General features: G+C 39.3%; 1 protein-coding gene and 1 long non-coding RNA gene across 6 annotated transcripts in view; both read right to left on the bottom strand.

Moving 5' to 3' along the window:
• Window positions 1–4,002: 4,002 nt before the first annotated feature.
• The window catches only part of gtf2i (general transcription factor IIi), a 60,246-nt gene continuing 39,530 nt past the window's right edge, over window positions 4,003–24,718 (bottom strand). For 4 of the 5 annotated variants that reach the window (XM_031896979.1, XM_031896976.1, XM_031896975.1 and 1 more), the window contains 13 exons: window positions 23,351–23,413; window positions 21,231–21,323; window positions 20,721–20,786; window positions 20,088–20,271; window positions 18,222–18,274; window positions 16,346–16,423; window positions 16,147–16,230; window positions 10,614–10,797; window positions 9,955–9,983; window positions 9,103–9,135; window positions 6,296–6,331; window positions 4,997–5,072; window positions 4,003–4,636 (listed from right to left, as the gene is read on the bottom strand). In XM_031896979.1, coding sequence (XP_031752839.1) covers window positions 5,014–5,072; window positions 6,296–6,331; window positions 9,103–9,135; window positions 9,955–9,983; window positions 10,614–10,797; window positions 16,147–16,230; window positions 16,346–16,423; window positions 18,222–18,274; window positions 20,088–20,271; window positions 20,721–20,786; window positions 21,231–21,323; window positions 23,351–23,413 — 962 coding nt within the window. In that variant the 3' untranslated portion in view covers window positions 4,003–4,636; window positions 4,997–5,013. The remainder of the gene's footprint in view (window positions 4,637–4,996; window positions 5,073–6,295; window positions 6,332–9,102; window positions 9,136–9,954; window positions 9,984–10,613; window positions 10,798–16,146; window positions 16,231–16,345; window positions 16,424–18,221; window positions 18,275–20,087; window positions 20,272–20,720; window positions 20,787–21,230; window positions 21,324–23,350; window positions 23,414–24,718) is intronic. The other variant, XM_031896977.1, reaches the window with a different exon arrangement.
• Window positions 11,083–15,845, bottom strand: LOC116408859. The gene is made up of 2 exons (XR_004221341.1): window positions 15,572–15,845; window positions 11,083–11,505 (listed from the first exon to the last, which is right to left on the bottom strand). It is a non-coding gene; the product is annotated as an uncharacterized LOC116408859 (long non-coding RNA).

The following is a 24,718-nucleotide window of genomic DNA, read 5'->3' on the forward strand; positions in this document are numbered from 1 at the left end:
CTGTGTGGCCTCATCTATGTAGGTGAGACCACACAGATGGTGAAATCACGTATTTCACAACATCGGTCAGCTATTAACTTAGGAAATACTACATTACCGGTCTCTAAACATTTTTGTGAGAAGGGTCACACGTCCGAACAGCTTAGGTTTATGGTACTGGAATCTATACCTCCTTTAAAAAGAGGGGGTGATAGAGAACTCAGGCTGAAACAAAGGGAGGTGTGGTGGATCAATAAGTTACAATCGCTATCCCTAGCGGGATTAAATAGGGATTATGATCTGTTTCTCTTTCTGTAATTTATAAATACTCTATTGTTATTTGCTGACTAATGCCTTGTGAGGGTACTGCATTATTCATGATTTAAGAATGATTGCTATGGTAATGTTTATTCCATGATGTCATTTCCTGTGTATCCCTTTAAATGTGACTCACTGAGTGGGTCACATTATTACAGGCTTGATAAAGGGCATGTACTTTGTCTGAAACGTCGCATATGTGATGTGATTCTTTTAATACACTTTTTTTTGCAAATAATCCGAGTGCCGCATCTGTTTCAAGTTTATCTATGGTGAAGGGATGTGACGGCGTCCTGAAGTTGCAGAGCACCGGGATTCACACTATGGATGAGTGCGGTAACAGTGCTTTTTGAGGTATATATAAATTGTCTACAAAATAAAAATCATCTATTTTACCTTTTACGATAAATAGAAAGTAATTTAATAGAGTTAACACTAGTGTGCAAGCTTTGATTGACTATGGGTTGCAGTTTGTAACCTATGTTAGACGTTCAAAAACACTCAACATCCTACTTCCCTGTTAGTGGGTGTGAATGATGTGCACTGTATATATACAAAAATAGTATCCCACCCTCCCAGTGGCTAACAGCATCACTCAAGTGATGACTTCATTTATCACATGCAACTGACTAGGAAACACAAACATATCTGTTACTATAGGATTTGCTTGGCAGTAAGTGTCAGATATATTTTAAGAATGCGGGTCCTGATTGTATATATCAATAAAAATTGTAGGAATTGTGAGAGATGCAATGGGAAAGGTCATTATTTGGTGTATTTCTACCAGTGTTTAAGGTGTGATACAAATGGCCCAAGGTAAAATACCTGATTTTACAGCAGGTAATGCTGTGTTGGAGGAAATCTCCCATTAAGGTTTGTTTTGGCCAGCTGTAGGGAGCTGCCTGATTAGGCTGCAGGTGAGCAGCCAATAAAAGGGCTGTATGATTTACACAGGGGGTTGGAGTTGGAATTGAATGCTGACTGAGTGAAGGTCACTCTCAGAGCAGGAGGGCTGCCTGTGTCAGGAACTCCCAGAGGAGCTGGGGGTGCCTCCTGCCACTGCCAGGGAGCAGAGGGAATTCTGACCAAATGGTTGAGTGCTGAGAGGGCTCAGCAAGGCTTACTGTGAAGCCTGAGTGTTCCAGAGTGTGGGACCAACCCTGGAAGGTGAGAACCCTGAAGGAGGGCCATATCATAACACTGAACTGTTTATGAACTTATGTCTTTATGTTTCGGTTGGGAAGAATGGGCCCTTAATAAAGCTGAGTTTTGCCTAAAGACTTGGTGTCCCTGTCTCTATGCTCCAGATCCTCTGCATGCCTGCCTGCCTACCAATGCTAATTCCCCCAAAATTGCGTGTACAGGCATTCAGCATGTCACAGAATATAAACAATGAATATATATTTAGAATAAGGGGTAAACACCATTACAAGGGAGAGAAACAGGGTCCCAGCCTAGAGCCAACATAAGTCTTGTGACTGTGACAGGCAGGGTATACTGGGAAGCACAGCCCTATTGGACAACTGTAGCAAATAATTGTTAGGAGAGTAGAGGAGCAATAGAGAGCCAAGACTCCATCTTGGCAGCACCATGTGGAGGTCTTAAAGAGCTTAAGCCGATTCAGGGAAGGAGTGGAGAAGGTGGCCATTCAGTTATTATTACTCCTTTGTCACAACAGTTTGATAATGGATCAGGGCGCCGCCGCGTATGCCATCCCACTGGTGATTTACATTTTCGCCGGAGGGATGTCATATTGGGGAGATTAGTCGCCTGCAACAAGGGAGATTTGTCGCGGGTGACTAATCTCCCCGTGTATCAGAGCCCTGAAAGATCAACACCTGCCTCAATAATAAAAATCATGGTACCATTGTGACTGGATCACACTTTCACACACCTGCGAGTTTCAGCCACCACCTAATAGAATAAATTTAATGGAACCATTGTGATTGAATGCCTGTGACTATACTATCCTTAGGAGTTTACATTCTGTGGAATTGCCTACCAGTCATTTGAAGTGAAGAAGCTGTTTGGATGAGTGGTGAAATATTTTCAAGAAAACACAAAAAGTCCAGTTGCTTTAGACTTCATTCTACTGGATACTGTGTATGATGAGCTGGATAAATGAGAATCTTCATAGATATCTATTTTACATTTTCCCTGGTTAAAGCATTATTTGTTTAGACGTTTTTAATCCCCATGGTCTGTTAATCGGGTGGCTTTTGTGCTGCAGCAGTGCAGAAATTAAAAACAGACAAGCAAATTCTACTTTTAACTACTATTACATTTACAAATTACTTTAAAACCACTAGAATATTGTATTAATGTAATACATTGCTTACAATTACATGCTTTTTTTGGCAAAAAAACAGTTTTAAAAATTATCTTTTGTGGCAAGTAAGGAGCTAGTGTCCTGAGGCTTGCACTGTGTCCCGCTAGAATGTCTTTATTTTTAGAAGCTAGAGAAGCCCTAACAAATAATTCTGACACCCAGACCAATTTAGATTTCAGCAAATGCCAGAGGGGCTGCTGTATGAAAGATGTCATAGACAGTGCCTGTTTACTGGACCTGTGGGGGAGCTGTTTGGGCCTCTTTGTACAGGTATGGGATCAGTTATCCTGAAAGTTCCAAATTAAAGAAAGGCCATCTCCCATATACTCCATTATAAGCAAATAATTCAAATTTTTTAAAATGATTTACTTTTTCTTTGTAATTATAAAACAGTACCTTATACTTGATCCCAACTAAGATACAATGAATCCTTATGGAAGGCAGACCAATTCTATTGGGTTTATTTAATGTTTAAATGATTTTTAGCAGACTTACGGTATGGAGACCCAAATTACGGAAAGAACCCTTATCTGGAAAACCCCAGGTCTCGAGCATTCTGGACAACAGGCCCCATACTTGTACTTGAAATTACAGGACCTATTTTGAATCTCAGCCTGGACCTGCTGACACTTCACTGGGTACTGGAAGTAACTACTTTCTATTGCACCTTCTGTGTACAGAGGCATGTATTCCTCATTGGAGCTGCAAATGCAGTAGTTCAAAAAAACAAAGTGCCATCCACAGGCCACCTGCTTCCTGGAAATGATCAATGAATGAAGCCAAGAACAAGTATGCCACCATATACCTAAACAGTATATAAACATACAGAAACCCCAAATTAAAACAGCAGCAGCACATATGTGCAGTTGCAAAGTAAAAAATGATGGTACAATTGCAAAGTGCTATATGATACTGCAAAATGGTTATAGGCATCAAGTGCATTTATATTGGTCCTGGATAGTTCTCCTAGTTATTTTTAATGTGTTACTAGGTTGGGGGATTGTTGCTTTAGCTATTTTGCCTCTCTTACTCGTTACGTTCTCCCATAAATGCAGCCTGAAGCCAGAGAATCCTTTTTAAGCAAAAAGTAATCTTTTTTTTCTTTTTAGTTTTTCTTTTCTCTGTAATAATAAAGCAGTACCTTAATTTTATGGTAACTAAGCTGCACAAATCCCAGTTGTGGCAAAACAATCATCATGGCCTAAGGCAGTGATCCCCAACCAGTGGCTCGTGAGCAACATGTTGCTTTCCCAACCCCAATCAAAATTACATAAAGCCACTTTTCTGCAAAAACCCCAGGTTTTAAGAATTATGGATAATAATTCTTTATAAATTGATACCTGCATTATTATATCTTAGTAAAGAACAAATGACAATTAAAAAAACAGCCAGTTTATTGGTATGTAGTGTAGGACAAGAGAGATAGAGCCGAGTAGATTCCCAGCGATGAAGGCAAACAGTCTTTCATGTTTCTGGATCAGATATTTTTTTATCTCAAAGGCCATTCAATGCATTCTGGACTGAAACTCAAACTGCATAAATGTTGGGATCATTTCCAAGTCATGGAAGAAAAGACATGCAGTGTTCTAAATGGGAAAAATGGTCATAAACCACACTTAGGAAAAATAGTCTATTTGAAAACCAGGTGAGCACTACACCAGCAGTTTATATGTCTGTCTCCCACTATCAAGGCTTCCTTGGAAGATTTTCTTCATCGTGAGCCATACAAAGAAAAAAACATAGAACAACTGAAAAGGTGCTATTATAAACAGATGATGATAGTGATGATTTTTAGCCAGCAAATGAAACTTTCCCATCCAGATGGTGAACTTTATTTCACCACAGTCCTTTATTATCCATTTCAAAGACCTGCAGAGAAAAAATGTACATCATTTCTATCTAAATAAAAAAAAATATAGAAGATGATGAAATGGTCCTTTTTGAAAGCACTTTGTTTTTTTCAGTTATATTACACATTCCAGGGGTTCCTCTCCACAATCATGTTTTTAGCTGCAAGACAGAAAAAAAAAAAGACTTAGAGGCATATTTATAAAAGCAGCGTTAAAGGAGAAGTAAAGGTTAAAATACTTTGTGTGATGATGTTCCAGGCATCCCAAATGAGTCAAATAACTAGTCCTGGGTGGTGCATGGCTTCAATAAAAATTACACTGACCTAGGCTACTTTCTAGAGTTGTAATCTTTACTGGAATATTTAACATGCTCAGTAGCCATGATGTAATACAAAATGTGTATTCAATGGCTTTCTTTCTATAGAGCTGCCAGCTTGAAAGTAATACTATAACTCCAGGAAAATGGTCCAAAAATGAATATATACAAGATAAGCAAAAACTGACCAAGAAAAGTGCTTACCGGATGCTTACTGATGGTTACCACGTGGGATCTGGTTCTTGTTTTATAAGACTTAAGTCTTGTGTGTCTTTTGATCCTAGGAACATAATTTTTATCACTAGTTTTCTTTACTGTATGTGGGCATATAGATAGGTAGATACAAGCAATGAGTGTACATAGCACTTAATAAAATTAATGAATCAAAAAAGCCCTCTGGTAAAACAGACACCTCATTAATGAAGGTGACCTCAGAACAGAACTGCTGCAAGAGATCTAAATAGAATACATTTATATACACAGAGCAACCCAAGGAAAAAATTAAACAGGGACAGCCTAAAGAAAAGGAGAGGGAAGGGAGTGAAGAACAGGGACAGTATAAAAAATGTAGCGCATGGTGCTGGTAAATAAACAGGTGCCAGTTATAAAAACACTGGCAAATTTCTGTGCTGGACACAATCAGCATGAGACTGAGAAAAGTCCATACTTCTAATAACTTAACTATGAGCAACCCTAAAATACAGATTCTTAACTAAAGTTAAACCAGAATTAAACCCTAAAAATGAATATGGCTAGAAATGCTATAATTTATATACTAAACTGACTGCACTATACAGAAGTTTCAGCATCTCTATAGTAGTAATGACATAGGTTTTTACAGTTGTCACAGGAGCTGCTCATCTTGGATTCTGTTAGAACTGTCTGGGACAGTGCATTTGCTCAGTGAGCTCTGAGCAGCTGTTGAGAGGCTAAGCAGTGTCATCCACTAGTGTCAGACCTAAATAGACCCCCATTAGTGTCTGTAAGTTACAACCCCCTATTTAGATTGTGAGCTCTACGAGGCAGGGAACTCCATCCTCTTGTCTTTGACACTTAGCTCTGTGGAAACTTTAATGCAACTGCAATTTTACTTTATTTGCAATCAGTATTGTACTTTGTAGCTATATATTATTGTAATCACCCCGTTTATTAATATATTGTTCTGCTGTACAGCACTACATACATACATAAGTAGCACTATATAATTAAAAAATATACATACAATATAACATTTGATTTTTACTGGACACCTGTGTGTATTATTGATTAGCCTACAACAATAGCGATCTTAGTTTGACCAATATACCTATGAGAAGAAATCTTCCAAATGTTTATAGAAAAAAAAAACAAAAAAAAAACCATGACCTTTTGCAGTGGGGCCCCATACATACGAGTTATACCATCAATGTTTTTCACCACTTTGTTTAATAAGATACACAAGATAATGTTTTATAAATACACATTTTTATATTTGAAGTAAATATTTATAAACAAAAAAATTACCTTCTTCTGCAGCTTCATCTGTTTGACTTCTGTCAGCTTTTTTGTAAAAACAGAAAATATATATCTGACAAGAATGCTTATTAATATACAATATTAATAATTTATATATATGCTTCAGTTTTTGCCTGGGGTGCAAGGTAAATCATTCAAATATCCAAAAAAAGACCAGCAACACGGAGTTTATTTAAAAAAAAAAATCAACCATGTATTAAAAACACATGAACAGCTTTTTTTTTTTTTTAAATAAACTCGGTGTTGCTGGTCTTTTTTTGGAGATTATACAGTGGTGTGAAAAACTATTTGCCCCCTTCCTGATTTCTTATTCTTTTGCATGTTTGTCATACTTAAATGTTTCTGCTCATCAAAAACCGTTAACTGTTAGTCAAAGATAACATAATTGAACACAAAATGCAGTTTTTAAATGAAGGTTTACGTTATTAAGGGAGAAAAAAAACTCAATCTACATGGCCCTGTGTGAAAAAGTGATTGCCCCCCTTGTTAAAAATAACTTAACTGTGGTTTATCAATTTCAATTTTCAATTTCAATATCAATTTCTGTAGTCACCCCCAGGCCTGATTACTGCCACACCTGTTTCAATCAAGAAATCACTTAAATAGGAGCTACCTGACACAGAGAAGTAGACCAAAAGCACCTCAAAAGCTAGACATCATGCCAAGATCCAAAGAAATTCAGGAACAAATGAGAACAAAAGTAATTGAGATCTATCAGTCTGGTAAAGGTTATAAAGCCATTTCTAAAGCTTTGGGACTCCAGCGAACCACAGTGAGAGCCATTATCCACAAATGGCAAAAACATGGAACAGTGGTGAACCTTCCCAGGAGTGGCCGGCCGACCAAAATTACCCCAAGAGCGCAGAGACAACTCATCCGAGAGGCCACAAAAGACCCCAGGACAACATCTAAAGAACTGCAGGCCTCACTTGCCTCAATTAAGGTCAGTGTTCACGACTCCACCATAAGAAAGAGACTGGGCAAAAACGGCCTGCATGGCAGATTTCCAAGGCGCAAACCACTTTTAAGCAAAAAGAATATTATGGCTCGTCTCAATTTTGCTAAAAAACATCTCAATGATTGCCAAGACTTTTGGGAAAATATCTTGTGGACCGACGAGACAAAAGTTGAACTTTTTGGAAGGTGCGTGTCCCGTTACATCTGGCGTAAAAGTAACACAGCATTTCAGAAAAAGAACATCATACCAACAGTAAAATATGGTGGCGGTAGTGTGATGGTCTGGGGTTGTTTTGCTGCTTTAGGACCTGGAAGGCTTGCTGTGATAGATGGAACCATGAATTCTACTGTCTACCAAAAAATCCTGAAGGAGAATGTCCGGCCATCTGTTCGTCAACTCAAGCTGAAGCGATCTTGGGTGCTGCAGCAGGACAATGACCCAAAACACACCAGCAAATCCACCTCTGAATGGCTGAAGAAAAACAAAATGAAGACTTTGGAGTGGCCTAGTCAAAGTCCTGACCTGAATCCTATTGAGATGTTGTGGCATGACCTTAAAAAGGCGGTTCATGCTAGAAAACCCTCAAATAAAGCTGAATTACAACAATTCTGCAAAGATGAGTGGGCCAAAATTCCTCCAGAGCGCTGTAAAAGACTCATTGCAAGTTATCGCAAACGCTTGATTGAAGTTATTGCTGCTTAGGGTGGCCCGACCAGTTATTAGGTTCAGGGGGCAATTACTTTTTCACACAGGGCCATGTAGGTTTGGATTTTTTTTCTCCCTAAATAATAAAAACCCTCATTTAAAAACTGCATTTTGTGTTTACTTGTGTTATCTTTGACTAATAGTTAAATGTGTTTGATGATCAGAAACATTTTGTGTGACAAACATGCAAAAGAATAAGAAATCAGGAAGGGGCAAATAGTTTTTCACACCACTGTATATATATATATATATACACACACAAACTTAAAGTCAATGAAATAAATACGTAAGACCTTAAAGTTCACAGCACGTAGGATGTATACTCGAAGAGTATAACGAATAAAGGGGTGGTGGTGTGGGACTGAATCAATAAGTAAAAGCAGCAGTTTTTAGTTTTAATAAAAACCAGTTGTCACCAGCTAAAGCAGGATTTTGGATAGAAAATATGTATTTGAGAGTTTTTGTGCCAAAACAGTTGTGAGTTGCAAATGTATTAAACTTACAACAAGCTCCTTGGCAGGATTTGGGAGCTTATTTGTGCAGTGTGCCACTGGCTTAGGAAAGCCCACTGATAATAGATATGTATATTAGCAGGGGCTCACTAAACATTTAATTATAGTTCAGTTGCAAGAGTCTGTAGGCCAACATTTTCAGAATTACATGGCCGGGGCCAGAAACAGGGACAGACAGAAAAGGCACGTGACTATGGAGCAACTGTGTGTGTATGTGGGGGGGTTACTGGGTACATACCTCTTCTGCCTGCCCACCTCTACTTCCAGCCCTTCTGTAACTCTGAAAAAGTTCAGCGGGTCATTAGTAGAGTATGGCATGGGGAAAGGGGGGGAGAGATGACGTACAAAGGATGCTGTATTGGTGGGCACTTGGGGGCAGATGACTGCATTTGATTTGCCTTGGGTGCCATTTCCTGTTGGCCTGGCACTGTATATGCCTTTGAGAAAAGAAAATAACCCGTTTTCTGTATTTTGTTATAATCTTTACCTTAGAGCGACACAGGTAAAAAAAATTATTTAATTTGCAATATTTTGTGGTGTGTGGCTTTGTAGTGTGTTGCAGGTGGGCAGGATTGTCACTTTGTAATGTAAAAAATATATGCCACATATAAACCTCTTACCATTTTCTGCTGACTGTCCGGATTCACTTTCTTCTGGATGAAAAACATGAAAAAAAAAAATATTTATAGTTATGTCGGGTCATGTTCTGTAACCTTCAGCCTAATGACACCTAAATTTCTTTGTGACAGGAGTATGATTATTCTATGAGAAAGCAGCAATATACAAAGGAATCCGTAATTCCCATATGACAGTAGACTTTATTGTAAGTGCTAATGCTTAGGGCAGCACCGGACCTTAGCCTGACCCCTTATCTCAGCAATCACCCATGCACAGCTGGCCCTGCTGTATTGCACATGCACGGATCACAGAAGTTTGTTTTGATTGTTTTTCATTTCCATTGCTTTTCCAAGTTTTTTTTTGTGTTTTAATTTGATTTTACCCTATAGGCAACCAAGCGCCTACATCCTAGACAAAGGCCCATAAAAGTCTACATGGTAAATAGGGCAAGGGAGGGGTAAAATTCCTGACTCAAAATGGCATTTGGTCCAAATTCTGAAAGAATGTTGCAAATAACTAGACTGATGCAGAGTATGGGATAATCAAGACTGGGACTGCTTATCACTGGCAAAGAATATGATTCATGCTATACAAATGAGTAAAAAAAAGAAAAAGCCTTGAGCAGCAGCACCAGAAACCAGTACAGCCCTGATGTCCTCAATTTATGCTGCAATAGTCTGCATTTTCTTGAAACTCGATCCCCGGAAGCCAATCAGAAACGTTTTACTCAATCATTTATACAGCTCAATAATTTACCAAATTAACATAATGTCAGACAAGTATGTATACACTGATTAAAGAAATTTAAAAAAAAAAAAAAAAATTATTATTTTTGATAAATTCTTCATACTTACGGTTGTTAAGAACCAGCCCTGGAAAAGGCCTGTTATAAAAAAGGAGTATAAAGTAGCATTAAATACATCATTGCAAGGCTTTTACACTAGAAGCCTACTAAAATCCACTATTTCGCTATTTATAAAGCACTACTAGGATACACACTGCTGTAAGAGAGGACAAGCATTATAGTAAGTAAGAAATCTGTATAACCATACAGAAGTGACATATAAGGTCATTAATGACCCTAAGAGGACGCAAGTGCAAGGACATAAACAGACGCAAGAGCATGAATAACGTGCAAGGCATGGGACAGATAGGGGATTGGAGGGTAATGCAAGCAACAGCACCCTGTTTGTGCCCTTTTTATACACTTTGACCACTGCGTGAGGAATGGGAAGTAGGTTCCTGCCACACAGAACTTATAAGTACTTACACTTAGGGGTCCATTTACTAAACAATTTTAAGATAATTTCGTATTTTTTCTAACTTTCTTTTTTTTTTAACTAATAAAAGATTTTGGAATGTATGCGAAAAGGGTGCAAAGGGTGAGTGACAAAACAGTGTGCAGTCACCCTTATGAGAATATGCAATAACAGTGGGCTTAATAACAAGATCTCTGTGGGTTTTAAAATCTATAAAAAAATCTATAATTACGTTTCAGTTAAATAACACTTACCTTATAACTGTAAACTTAATAAATTCAGCTGAATCCAGAATCCTACGCATAGAACTCATTTCAAGGTAACTGGGGGCTTTGAATGAAACTCCAGGAGGCATTCCATCAACTACCACACATCCTGGGTTAGTTGTAATTTTCCTGTAAGGGACTTTTACTGGAAAGTTCATGCCAATGGCTTCTCCTATAAAAATATAAAAAAAATATAATAATAAAGCCTTAATACCTTCTAAAAAAAATTCCAAACTGTAGATTTTTAGTTTAACTACAAAGATAATACATACAATATTAATCATCCTATACAGATGATGAGTATACACAGATTTGGGGCACCATCATTAATGGTGAAAAACACTTTTCCCTGGTCGTACTCCATATCAGCACTATCTGGGATATCCCCGCCCCCATGCCCCATCAGAAGGATCCTCCCCAAAGCTTTAAAAGCCACCCCCACCCCCTCTATGGCGTCTTTTTTTCCTTCTGCTTTCCTTGCTCCATTGGAAGCAACATTTTTGCTTTTTAGCCTTGGGAAAGCATTAGGTGACCGGAAATGGCACCTAGGGACTGGGGTTTTTTGGTCCATGAGATCTTTTCCCCTGCACATTACCTCATATCCTGGGATCTTCGGCTCTGTTCTGCTTGATAAGGTAGGACAATGCTGTTTGGTATATTTGATCCCATGTGCCTTTCTGGTTTGTCATAATGGCATCCAATGGCAAGTGCTAGTCCCCCCATCCGTATGCCCTCCCAGGCCGTGAGTGTCTGGTGGCAATGGTGTGTGGCCCGACACACTTAATATTTTTGCGGATGGGCGAGGGAGGTGGAAGTTAGCAGTACTCAACATTTAGTTAGTGGCCTGAGTCTGGCGATCTCCATATTCCTTTTTGTTCTACTGTGTGGAGAGAGTTTTTTTTTGAATAGAGCCAGAGTTCAAAGCCTACTGCCTCCCTCACAAAGTCTTTCCTAAGGTTTTGTATTAAGAGGTGTTTTAAAAAAAAAAAAAAAAAAAAAAGGGCCTGACACCCCACTGTCTTTAAACATTGGGCTGCATTATGTACTACAAATGGGTTAGTTTGCCTGCTAGTTGCTACATACCTGGATAGCTTTAGCTGAATGTAACCAGTCAAATATTATGGTTACTTGCAGACAGATTGGGTGATTCATTGAACCTTTCAGTTGCTCTGGATTGTGTTACAGTTGCTAGGGCAGAGCCATGTAGTAACCTTGGGAACTGCCTAATGAAATGCATTCCTGAGTAGCCTCAGGTGAATGTGATTATGTGCTAGCTACACTCTACCTGAGCTTTCCAGAGATTGCAGCAGTCCTGTGTTATGGCTACTTGCTGATACATGGGGTAATGTGTCAACTCCTTTCAGCTGCCCGCATTGTGTTATGGTTGCTAGGGCACTGTAGTGTAGTTACTATTAAGAACTGGCTAATTAGATGCATTCCTGAGTAGCCTCAGGTGAATGTGATTACGTGATCAGCTACACTCCAGCTGAGCTTCCCAGAGAGTTGCACCAGTTCTGTGTTATGGCTACTGCTGCTACACCAGGTAATGCACTAATATTTCACTTACTGTGGAAGGTGTTTATAGTAGTCGGGGCATTATAGAGTTGAAGTACCTCTGAGATCTGTATCTGCATTAGCTGTGTATAATTAAGTGTATGCACATGGATCCAGTACTTTGCCATCACGATTGTAGCCAGATTGTATTGCTGTATTAGGGCTGAAATTGTTCAGGTGCCTCGCTAGTAGTAGCCTGGCTAATTATGTTTAAAACTCTGTATAAGGGTCTGTAGTATAACCCTACTGGCTAATAGGGGTGTAACCAGAGTACCTCTGCTGAAGGTAATTATGTAATTAGCCAAAGGTGTTGTGGCTCTCATTCCAGTCCTGAGTTCCCAGAGTATAGCACCATGGGCTGGGAAGGTAAGGTTCTGTATACTGATTGTTTGCTGGTTTCCTATAATCAGTCCTCCTTAGGAACCTCTTTCCAGTTTTTGATGCCTAAGGTAGGCCATAACTATTGGCTTAGAGAGCTATAGTATTATAGAAATCGAGAGCCCTTTATTCTGATCACTTAATGGTGTTTTGTAGCACCCTGCAGAGGGCTGTAATCCTACCTTGTCGGCTAGCAGCAATTATTGGCCACGCTTTGGGGTCCCCAGGCCAGGCTTGTGTTGCTACCAGTAAACTAACACAATTATTGATTTGTGATTAGCATTATCTGCATATGTGTTAATAGTGTATTGCCAGGTAGTTTTCTTTCAGGCTATGCATGGGCACATTGCCATTAAGTGTTCCTATACTTATGCTGTATGTTTCTCTGTACAATAATCACCAGCAGATTTTTTTTTTCACTTTTCTAATGTATGCTTAAACTGCAAATGTCTGGGTACCAGATAATATTCATTAGTTCTTCAGCAACCCTGTATTATGCATGCTTAAACTGCAAATGTCTGGGTACCAGATAATATTCATTAGTTTTTCAGCAACCATTGGCTGGTAACAATTGGGCAGTAAGCATACCTAAAGCTTTAGCTGACTGTTTGCTGTACTGGGCAATGTGCATGTTCATGAATCTGCAGCCCAAACAGAGTGCATCTCTAGCATTTCCAAATCTGTGCTATTAGCATGCCTAAAGCTGCAGCACAATTCATGGTTCCTGTATTATGCATGCTTAAACTGCGAATGCCGGGGTACAAAATAATATTCATTAGTTTCTGCAGCAACCAGAGTCTGGTACCAGTTTGGGCAGTAAGCATACCTACAGCTTTAGCTGACTGAATGTTTGCTGTACTGGGCAATGTGCATGTTTATGAATCTGCAGCCCAAACAGAGTACTGTCTCCAGCATTTCTTTTATCTGTGCTATTAGCATGCCTAAAGCTGCAGCACAATTCATGGTTCACTGTGTCCTATTATTGATAAGCTTCATAAGCTGTTGCCAGTTCTGGGTTTTGTAGGCCTTTTTTGCAGTACTTCTAAGACCAGGTAGTATGTATGGGCCAAGCTGCAGGTTTCATTGGGCCCTGTGGGTATGCAAGCTGAATGCATTACGGTTATAACTACAGCTGAACCAAAAGGGTTATGCTCACATGCTGTAGTTCAACTGTGGGGCCATTGCGCCTGTAGTAATTATTGAGCCTGGCATAAACCATGATCCATAATATGCTGCAAAACAAACATTCCTCTGAGTTTGCAGTTATTCTAGAGCCCAGCAACATGCGTTCCTTTGTGCTGCAGGGAGGCATCACTTTAGTAGTATATACACTTGGTGAACAGCATCTGACTTGCATGTTCTACAGGGCTCTCTCATGAGTTTGATCTACATGGTAAGTCAGTCCGAAAACATTAAATAGTTAAATAGGGGCTGGCTCCATGACCGGTTTGAAGCAAACCCATCAGTGTGTTCATGAATCTCCGCATTGCTAGTGTATAACACTAGCCTTTTTTGAAAGGTGCCATTACACTTGTTGGTATTGCCTCTTGGGAGCTAAAGGCTGGCAGGTTGCAGCCAATCTCATGGCATCTGCGGGATCGCAGTAGCTCAAGCAGGGTAATAAGATGGCATGTACATTACATCTTAATTATGTTGCTGGGTATCTTCTCTGCCTTGAATAGCTTCACAGCTAAACGCTTGTTTTCGAAGCTGTTTTTTGTTGACAGGGGTTAGGTGTTTTTTGCCCAGCAAGCAGCCGTTAAATAGACTATGCATTACCTTGCTAAACTATCATTGTCACTTCTGTTGGGTTCGGAGGGTCTAACCCTTGCATTGAATTGGCTGTGGGATTACAGCTGTTTAGGCATATTGTATACATTCTACAGGGCTTGAGAATATATAAAGGTTCACCTGGCTTCCAATTACATGCTGTGAGTAAATGTTTTGGGGTAGCTGCCATTCCATACCTAGTTCCCCCAAGAGGACACGTGTTTGCTCTTTGGGTTTTCTGTTATACACTGTTCTGATTGCAGGGCATATGGCAGGGAATGACCTTGTCTCTCAAGGGATGTGTCACATTCGCACTGCTTGGGATGACCTATGCTTTCCAATTTATGGACTGTGCCATCAGTCTTTAGAGGTAAGTTCTACCTACATCTCCCTGCCTAGGGCCCAGTTATCTGGCCCATAGTATTGCCTGCGCAACAGTTAATTACTTGCCCTGAAGTATTCTCCCTTGGGTGAGGGTGCCTCCAGCTGGGAAGCTTGAAACATGGGGTTTGATCAAATTAGTCCGGATACAGGGCATACACACTGGTTAGGTCTAGAAGCTCTAACCTTAACTCATACTTGAAAGACATTCCTTATTCCTACCTAGTTGTCTACATTGGCTGGGATTGTCTTCCTGTTCCTATGCTATATATTAGTTTAGCGGCATGGTGGCTGAGTATGCCTTCCCGTCCAGGGTATATCATATGTAGTGGCATTGCCGTTCATGTCTTCTGTCATGGGTTGCCCTGCTTGTCTCATTTTATGCTAGTCCCCATAAAGGGACAGCATATAGCCCAAAAATTAGGGACTGTTTTGTCATTGCAGTACCTGAGATTCCTGGAATTAGGTTACTCTTGTGGAGGGTTATCATTCTAGTATGTGACCTCGGCATGAGAGCAACCTTTAAAGATTGTTATGGGATAGAGTGCTACTAGCGGTCAAGAGGTCAGCATAAGCACATATAGGGCTCACATAGTTTCTGCCTATAGTACTTCCTTCATGATGCATATCTTCTACCTTGTAATGTTCATGTTGCATTAGTTCCAGATACTGATATGTATAGAGACCGGATTCTCTGCTATGGTTTAGCAGGTATTTTCCACTTGCGGTGAATTTCACAGCTGTCAAATGGTATGTCTCTAAATAGTTTTGTGAAATTCTGGGAGTTTGTTCTTATGGTGTGTCAGGCACTGTCCACCTCTAACCAAGTGGCGATGAGAGAGTCAGTTTGGGGTCACACTCACTGTGTGTGTTTCTCTGTGTAGGTCTGGGTCCTAGCAGGATCTTCTTTCATTAGTATCACTGTTCATTCTTTCTCCTGGTTTGGTTTGAGATCAGCCAATCCTATTAGAAGTCTTCAATACATTGCTAGGTTCTTTTCCTGAAGTTGTTAGCATGACAATGGATAGGTTACTATGACGTTCAGCAAAGTTATTGCAGTACCATCCAGAAGTCTGCCAGAGCCTAGTTTCCCTCCCAACTGGGTATTAGCTTGCTATGTCCCAGATAGTGCTGATATGGAGTACGACCAGGGTAAAGGGAAAATTGTATCATACTTACCGTGATTTTCCTTTCCTGGGAGTACTCCATATCAGCATGTTCCCATCCCTTATGCAATGGTAGTCTTAAAGCTCGTAACAAAGACGCCATAGAGGGGGTGGGGGTGGCTTTTAAAGCTTTGGGGAGGATCCTTCTGATGGGGCGTGGGGGCGGGGATATCCCAGATAGTGCTGATATGGAGTACTCCCAGGAAAGGAAAATCACGGTAAGTATGATACAATTTTCCCTTTTCATTGTGCTTTTCTGGCTGTCAACTTACCGAACTTCTTACTGAACAGTTCATTGACTTGCTCCCTCAGCTGTCGGGCTTTGTCTACTTTAACGTTTTTTTCATTGTCTGCATCTAGAATAGAATAAGATACAGCTTACCATGACAATGTGAATTACTACAGAATGTATGCAATTCAGTCTTTTTTTTTTATATATACCCCATAAATTGATAAAAATATAAATATAACCTGGTATTGTCACTTGGATTATATTCAGATCTTCAAGTCCAGAAGCTGTATGTGCATTGTTCTGAATTCCTGCCTTTTCTATGAAGAAAAGTATAAAAGCAATGGTGACTTAGCTTGTTTTATATAATTAGCCTTTGCAGTCATCTAACAATACTAAAACAATGCTTAGAAATATCAGATATAGTCAGTGAACCCTTGTTTCTTTTTGTTGACCAAATTATGCACTGCATATGCATTGGTAAGAACAGACAGGGTTTTTCAGTGCTGTTTTGACCCCTTCAAACTGAGTCTGCAGCTTATCTGCCCATGTATAGGCCCTCCACCATGGATTTCTGCCCTTTATGGTGGGAAGCACATTGGCACATTCATGAGCCCATCTCCTGATGGCCGGGGGGCTAAAAGATCAGATCAGCCTGATTTGGCTGGGAATGTAAGATCAGAGCAAACTTCCACATTCTATACTGAAGGTATCTGTCAATATGCTATCAGAATTAAAGGAAATGTAACACTAAAAATTTAAGTAAAAAGGCTATTCTACCCTGCACCAATAACTGCCCTATCCTGCAAACCACTTAGTATCTTAAATGCTTTAATAGAAAATACCTGCTAAAACTTGGCTTCCTGTCAATTGAACTACGGTGATACGGCGAAGGAAGGAGCAGCATCCACTATGCGACGATCGATTGATCGAGCCTAGCCTGACTCCTTCCTATACAGAAGAAAGGCTAGGCTCGATCAATCCTGCAACACTTTTGCATAATAAAGAATTCATTATCATATATCAGAGCACGGGGGAGGGCTGGGTTATATGTATCACAGCATCAATACTGCTGCTGCTCCATAGCTATAAGGCTACACAGGAGCACTCACTGCAAGCATAGGAAAGTAGCCTGTGCTGGGTAAATTACTTTCAGTAGAGAAATTAAAAATAATTAATGGGAGAAGAAAGTGGAGCATCTCATATTCAGGACTAAATATGGATGGACAGTGCATAATGTCACCACAGGCTGCAAGCACATAGACTACCTTCAAAATCTACCAGATAAGGAATAGTTGTAATTTCTATTAATGTTCTGCAAAAAATATGGGCATAGGTTAGCATAACTGTCAATTGGGATATTAAGTCATCCAACTGAGTTAAGGGATTCTGTTAAAATCAAGTACAGTTCAAATACACATGCATTATTTTATTATTAAAGCTGTAAAGATAAACAATCTGTTTTCTTCAGCTGTAACAGGCAGCCTCAGCCAGCCTCTTCTCAACTGTACAAGAAACTAAAAGTTGCATGCTGTCCTTATCTCTCTGTGCAGCCGACCCCGTCACAACAGAGAATGCACATCCAGCAAATGAGTATACTTGCCTCTAACTGGCTGTGCAGTGGGAGATCAGTCGGATTACAGCAGAAATGCAGCAGGGGCTGACTGAGGCTGCCTGTGGCAGCAGAGAAAACCGGATTGATTATTTCAAAGAGTAAGAAAAATATAATGCAATGATATTGGAAACTTGCTTGTTTTTAGGGATTCTATCAGAATCCCTAAACCTAATGGGATAACTTTACACCCTTTTTACTGTGCTAAGGGGACTTAAGAATGAACACGGATTCTCAAAATAATTTAGGTTTTCATGGTTCTTCTTCTACATTAACATCGAGCATTCTTCAATCTTTTCAAGATAATTTAGTCACTGCCTAAGAATAAGATTTCAGTTTTACTCATCAGTAGGGTAGCATTAACTTGTCACAATAAACAGTTTTGAAGATACACAAGGGGAATATGACTTAGAATAATGTTTCCAAAATACATAAAGTAAACATCAAAAAACATGTAAGCGCCAAAATTTTCACAACTTTATAAAAAAAAACATAGAACAACTTACTTGGTGCAAAGTTTGGAGGCTGTTCTTTGGCAGTGTTTTCAATCATTTCAGGTCTAACAAAAGACAGTGTAATATGTATGTTTAGCTTTGCATTCTGAACATACAGATAAAAACCTATAAGTAAGCAGATTAGGGCACATTGCTTAATACTACACTGTGAACAAGCCTATACTGAAAAAAAAAAAAGCCTCGCGAGGCAACTTCGGAGATTTGCCGAAATTGCGCTGCCGTGTGTGCCATCCCACCGGCGACTTACATTTTCGTGGGTGGGATGGCAGGTGATGTCAACTCGGGGAGATTAGTCGCCCGCGAACAGGGAGATTTGTCGCGGGCAACTAATCTCCCCGTGTGCCAGAGCCCTAAAGGACATGTTAACACCCCACAACAAATGTAATCTGTGAACAGACTTACTGAAGTCTTTAAATACTCTGCCACTCAAAGGTCAAAAGTTAGGCTGCAGCTCAGATTACTAAATACACCCCCTCCAGTCTAGCAGCCAATAAAGAGATGGTGAAACTGAAATGTATGCAAATCATTTCAACTTAAAGTCTGAAATGGGCATTTTAACCACGTCTAAATTGTTTAATTTAAAATTTTACACTAAGGAGCAGAGGGCTAAATGAAAGAAAAATGTGTCTTTGTCCCAAACATTATGGAGAGTACTGTATATTAATGGTAGAGGAATTTAGGGTTTACATGTCCTTTAACAACAGTGCATCTATAAACCGTTGCAAAGCAGTATGGCCAGGCCACCTTTAAAAACACTTTATTAAAGATAAAATTAATTGATACAGATGGCATAGCCATGGAAACACAGAGAGGCTTGGAGGGATCTTGGGCACCTTACTTTGTAGACAACCATCAGTACTCCCCTACATACTGTGACTTGGTTTCCTCAAGGGAGAAGACTGTACAATTGTATGAGCGAATAATCACTGCAACCTTGTAAGTGCATTTTACCTTTAATAAAGAAGTGTTTTTAAAGAATTAAAATATTATTTTTTTCAGACACCTATGGCTTGACCATCTGGTTTGAAGTGGCAGTGCCCACAGGAATTATTGCAGCTAGTATCATCACTAGGACTATTTCTATATAAAACTAACTGCACCCTTTTGGATTTCTAAGTGCTTTTTAATGTTTGCGATTTAGGTATAACCTGGTATTAAATTTAGTTTTTACCCCCTTAAGCACCCCCTTGCTTAAATTTCTAATGAACAGACAGCCTTGATCTGCCACTGCATCATAGAGTTTTATATTTATAACAGTGTTAGATTAAAGCTAAAAATCTACACACAAGACCCAGATGAATGCTTTTATTACTGTGACCTTTCAGCCCACCATCCCAAAGGTGGGAGGCTCCAGTTACTAACACAGCCAGTAAGTCTTGTTAAACCTACTGGCTACTTTGTCCTTCTAATTTCCCCAATAAACACTCATACCAGAAGCAAATACCAAGAAAAGCTGACACAATATAAATGTGTTCATTTATTAAGAGCAACCACAGCTGCAGTTTTACAACTTTCCTGCAGTCGTTGCGCAAATCAACAAGCTGCTCTCTGCACTTTTTTTTTTTTTTTACACAAAATGTGGGTAAAAGACATTGAAACATGTCCCAAATTGCACTTTGCACACTCTGCACTTGCCCTCATAAATGAGCCCTTTTTTGCACTTTTAAATGGTATTTGCAAACTCAGAGTTTCTATGACCTGTATTAAAGCACTAAGCCTAAGGCTTATAATACCTTTATATGGTCATGGAACTCCTTTATAACTTCTAATATCCCTACATTTTACATTAAGGGTACAATATTTCCTATATATGAGCTAGGCTGTTATGGACAATGTCTAAATAATTTTTGATCTTACTTTTTAATAACAAATTTAATTTTTGCCCTGTTTCTGAGAATCTTCTCAAGTCTAGGGATACCAAATGTGGACGGCCGGCGGAAGGGAACACCCTCAGGAAGCCCTTCCACGTAGAAATCTTCTGGGTATGATTCAAACAATGCAAAAGGAACCTTATAGGGTTCATTAAGACCAAGTGCCTCCCCTAGAAAAAGAAATACACTATGTTCAGTTAGACTGACAATGGCAAAAGCAGGATATCAAGGAATAATAATAATGTTACCCATGTTAATAAAATTAACATGGGTAATTCATACACTTGCTTTTTATGTAACTAAGCTGACTCATAATCCATGTTTTTTTTAAAGTGTGCATTCTAACAACTTTAAAAAGTTTAGATACTGTATGTCTGAGTTTCAGTTTTTAGGAAATTTCTTAAAATTGCCTCCAAGCTTGCACTTTGCAGCATTTTATTTCCCAGTTTGGTACAATATAATAATATATAACTATTTTCAGGGATATTTTGAACAATATTCATAAGGTTACAAAACGATGTGGTATGCAGAAATCTCTGAATCTTGCACACATAAGTAATCAGCAATACAGAATGCAATAAAATCACTAAAACTAAAGCAATCTAAATATTTCACTTACCACATTTCTCATCAAACAGGGCTTCTACTTTTTGTTTCAAGTCTGTAATTTTGGCATTCCACGCCTCTGTGTGGGGAGAAAAAAAAGTTACAATTTATACTGGCATTTTATGTATACACAAAAGTTACCACTGGTGGAACAGGGGAATAATTTGATCCCCAAACTACAAGCAGATCTTCCCCACTAATGGAAAGAAAATTATCAAGAAAGTTAACCAACTGAATTCCAAATTAGGGAGTTAAGACATATGTATGGGCAGGAATTGAAGGTACAGGATACAATTGTGCTTGGTTTCAGCTAAATAAATAGGGCTTGAACTGGAATAGTATTCTCACATAATAATAAAAATAAACAACAGTAATTTGTTTTATTGTGCATATTTTAGAAAAATGTGGGTAAACATCACAGCTTTAATCAAAGTAATATTGGCTTTTTATTGACCTAAGTAAACATAATTAATACAACGTGAAGCAATGACATAAAAGAACAGCACATAAAGGATACGCTTACCAAAAGAAAATTCTCTTCCCCGGGGTTTGAAAGGCATACTGGAACCATTAGTCTGGGCAGGAGTCGTCCGTATGCATGATTTTGAGGTATCAACTGTGAAAAAAAGAAAAAAATCATCTGTGTTCTTATCTGGAAGCACAAAAATGACAACAAGCTATTCAAATCACAACAGAAGTTGTTGTGAGCTATATGGATCAGACAAAGAAATAAACATCAATCCTTATTACAAAAAAAGCTAATCAAAACGATTACACGTTACATTTAGGCTGTGTCATAATCTTTTTTTATCCATTTACAGTCAGTCTAAAGAGTATTAAAGGGTGCAAAGTTTGCTACAGGTTTAATCACTTAAAGTATAGCAACCAATGACCACGTAGCAGGAGTTGTCATTTAACAATCTTTCAATGTAGGAAAAAGGAGAGAAACAGGGAGACACCCAAGCAGGTGGTCCCTGTCTAGACTTCAGATCCCTGCACCCTGTGGGCTTTGAGGGGGGTGGTACGGGTGTTGATGTGGGGCTTTGGGTTTGAAAGGGTGGGCTGAAACGTCTGCACGAACGATGTGCATTTTATTAAGTGGGGATGCTTCAACATAAAGAATGGGAGGTTGGGCTGCAATATAGAGCTACCAGAATTTATTCCATTGCGGGGTGGTGGACACAGAAACGGCTGAATTTCAGCAGAGTAATAACGGGGTTTGAATTCCCTACCCCGTCTAAGCAGTGACTATAGGTCATAAGGAAACTGGACCCGAGTTCTCCTTTTATGGCAACAATTCTGTAACAATTGTTGCAGACGTATCTCAATCTCTCTCTGGCTGCCTCCACAGGGCTGTTGAAGTGTGGAGAGTTTTGATACAAAGGTTATCTTTCTAGCTGAAACATTTTAGTGAATTTAATTAGACAGGTTAACTCTGAGCAGCCTCATATTACCTCATAGTTCTTACTTCAATTGAATATCACCCCAGGCGATTTTTAATGAGAATTTCTTTAAGATACACTTCACCTTTTAAGTTTTATTAATAAAGGTTAAGTTTTAATTTCTTACCATACTTGATCAAGCGAAGTACCTGATAATAATTATTACTTTTTTGGGGTTAACGGTGCAGGGATCTGAAGTCTAGACAGGGACCACCTGCTTGGGTGTCTCCCTGTTTCTCTCCTTTTTCCTATATAATTTTACTTCAGTTGCACGTTACCCCAGTGTTCCTACTCTATTCCTTTTAATCTCAATATGAGAGTGTAGATGGTTACAATTTGAACGTGTATGGTTAGTGTGGACGGTGCTAGCTTTTTCTACTTGCAATCTTTCAATGTACATGTATTTCGTAGCAGGGGATAGCACTAAAGAGCAGGTTCCGGTCAGCAGTTGAAAAACAAAGGTATGATCTATTAAACAATACATGCATTCTTATAACTGTTTTCTGTGGGTGAATGAGTGGCAGCAAGATAGGTCTGACTCAGTGCTCAGTCTGCTATATGTATGCAGATTTGGAACAGTTCCAAAGTGCTAACCTCTGTGGTGGATGTAAGTGAATTGCCACTTTAGAGGATCGCGTTAGAGCTCTAGAGCAACAAATTGCAACACTGTGGTTGACTGACAATCTTGAAAGGAGTCTCTTGCTCACTGAGCATGAGCTAGCAGGGTCTGGCATGGTGCAAATTGCTATTGTGGTACCTCTGGAAGTACTGTGTCTTTATTGCTGTAATATTCAATTGTGCAGCAGGATGCTGCCACTTTACAGTTTGATTTGACAATTGGTAAACTGGGCAGCAAACTGGAAAGTGAGGTTCAATGTTGAAAAGTTTAAAGTTATGAACTTTGATAGAGATAATATAAACTTGAGTTTTACACTAAGGGGCACATTTACTAATCCACGAACGCTCATCTTTTTCGTATTTTTCGTATAATTCAAAATTTTCAAAATTATTTCCCTTTTCTCTGGAAAAAGCTACAAATAAAAAATGAAGACCAACTGCAAAGTGTCTCAGAATATTACTCTCAACATCATACTAAAAGTTAACTCTAAGGTGAACAACCCCTATAATTGTAATGCAAAATTTCCCTTTATTGTGCAGTTGGTATTAACAACCAAAAAGTACCACATCGCTGAAATCTTACCATCAACTGCTGCCTCGGGTGGCTTACTTGCTGGATTGCTTCCGCTCTCTGTAGATTGTGACACTTTAATAAAAAAAAACCAAAATAACAGGAAAAAAAAAACAAAAAAAACAAATTGCCTACTGGTTTCAACAAAAGACTTATCATTACTGTTATAGTATATACAATTAACTGACTAGAGTACATGAGGTACTTTTCAGCTAGCTTCTGCTGGCTCCTATTTTTCTTGGATGATGGCACCATCACTGGTACTATACAGCCCCAAAAATGTAAAAATATAATAGAGTTGTAAGCCATAAAGGGGAAAAATATGACTGAAGCATGGGACATTTAAGGAACTGTCCTCTTAGTGTGCACTTAGCCTTAGAGATATATCCTATAACAAGGTCTTTGATATGCATTCTACTGCACTAAGTACAATTTAGCAAAATCGTCAAAAGTACATTAGAATAATGACTCTGTTTTTAAATGTACATAATAACAGAGCGGAAAAAAAACCATACAAAACACCAGTAACTTAAATAAGTGAAGCGTATTCTTTAGATCAGTGCTGTCCAACTTCTACGGTGCCGAGGGCCGGAATTTCTCTAGCATACATGGTGGAGGGCCGCTAATGGAAGCCAGTTTTGACCACTCCCCTTTTTGAAACCACACCCACTTCAAACCACACCTATTTTATCACAATGGTGGTAGCACAGCAAAATCCCAAATGCTTGGTCCTTACAGTGGGGATATCAACCATCATTCATATGTGAAAGAATTATGTCATATTAAGATATACCCTTAAATTCCATATGCCTCCTCCTCCACTGTGGATAGCAGAGCAACCCCCAGTACATAATTACACACCTTAGGGACCATTTAATGGCTATTTCCAACTGTAACAAACTCCCACAACAAACCCCTGCCAGGTTCACCTCCCACAGCAAGGGCAGCAGTATGGCACAGAGGCAGCAAGGAAGGCAGAGTATGGCACACACAGGCAGAGTGTCATACTCTGCCTGCCCTACCCTGACTGTGTGTGCCATACTCTGCCTGCCCTACCCTTCCTGTGTGTGCCATACCCTCCCTGACCTATGCTGCCTGTGTGTGCCATACTCTACCTGCCCTATGCTGGCTGTATGTGCCATACTCTGCCTACAGTACCTATGTCTGAGGTGTGAAGAAGTGAACAATGGGAGTGATTACAGCCTGAGCCTGAGGTGTGAACACTGCAGGGGGTGAACAATGCAGGTATTAAAAGGTGTGAACAACACAGGGGATTACATTTTTAAACAATACAGAGGGATTACAGCCTGAATCTGAGGTGAGAACCATGCAGGGGGCCAGTTAATCTCAGTACTGATACCATTTAATGCTTACTCAAAG

The sequence above is a fragment of the Xenopus tropicalis genome, chromosome 2 (genome assembly GCF_000004195.4).
Source record: "Xenopus tropicalis strain Nigerian chromosome 2, UCB_Xtro_10.0, whole genome shotgun sequence".
Classification (NCBI taxonomy): domain Eukaryota; kingdom Metazoa; phylum Chordata; class Amphibia; order Anura; family Pipidae; genus Xenopus; species Xenopus tropicalis.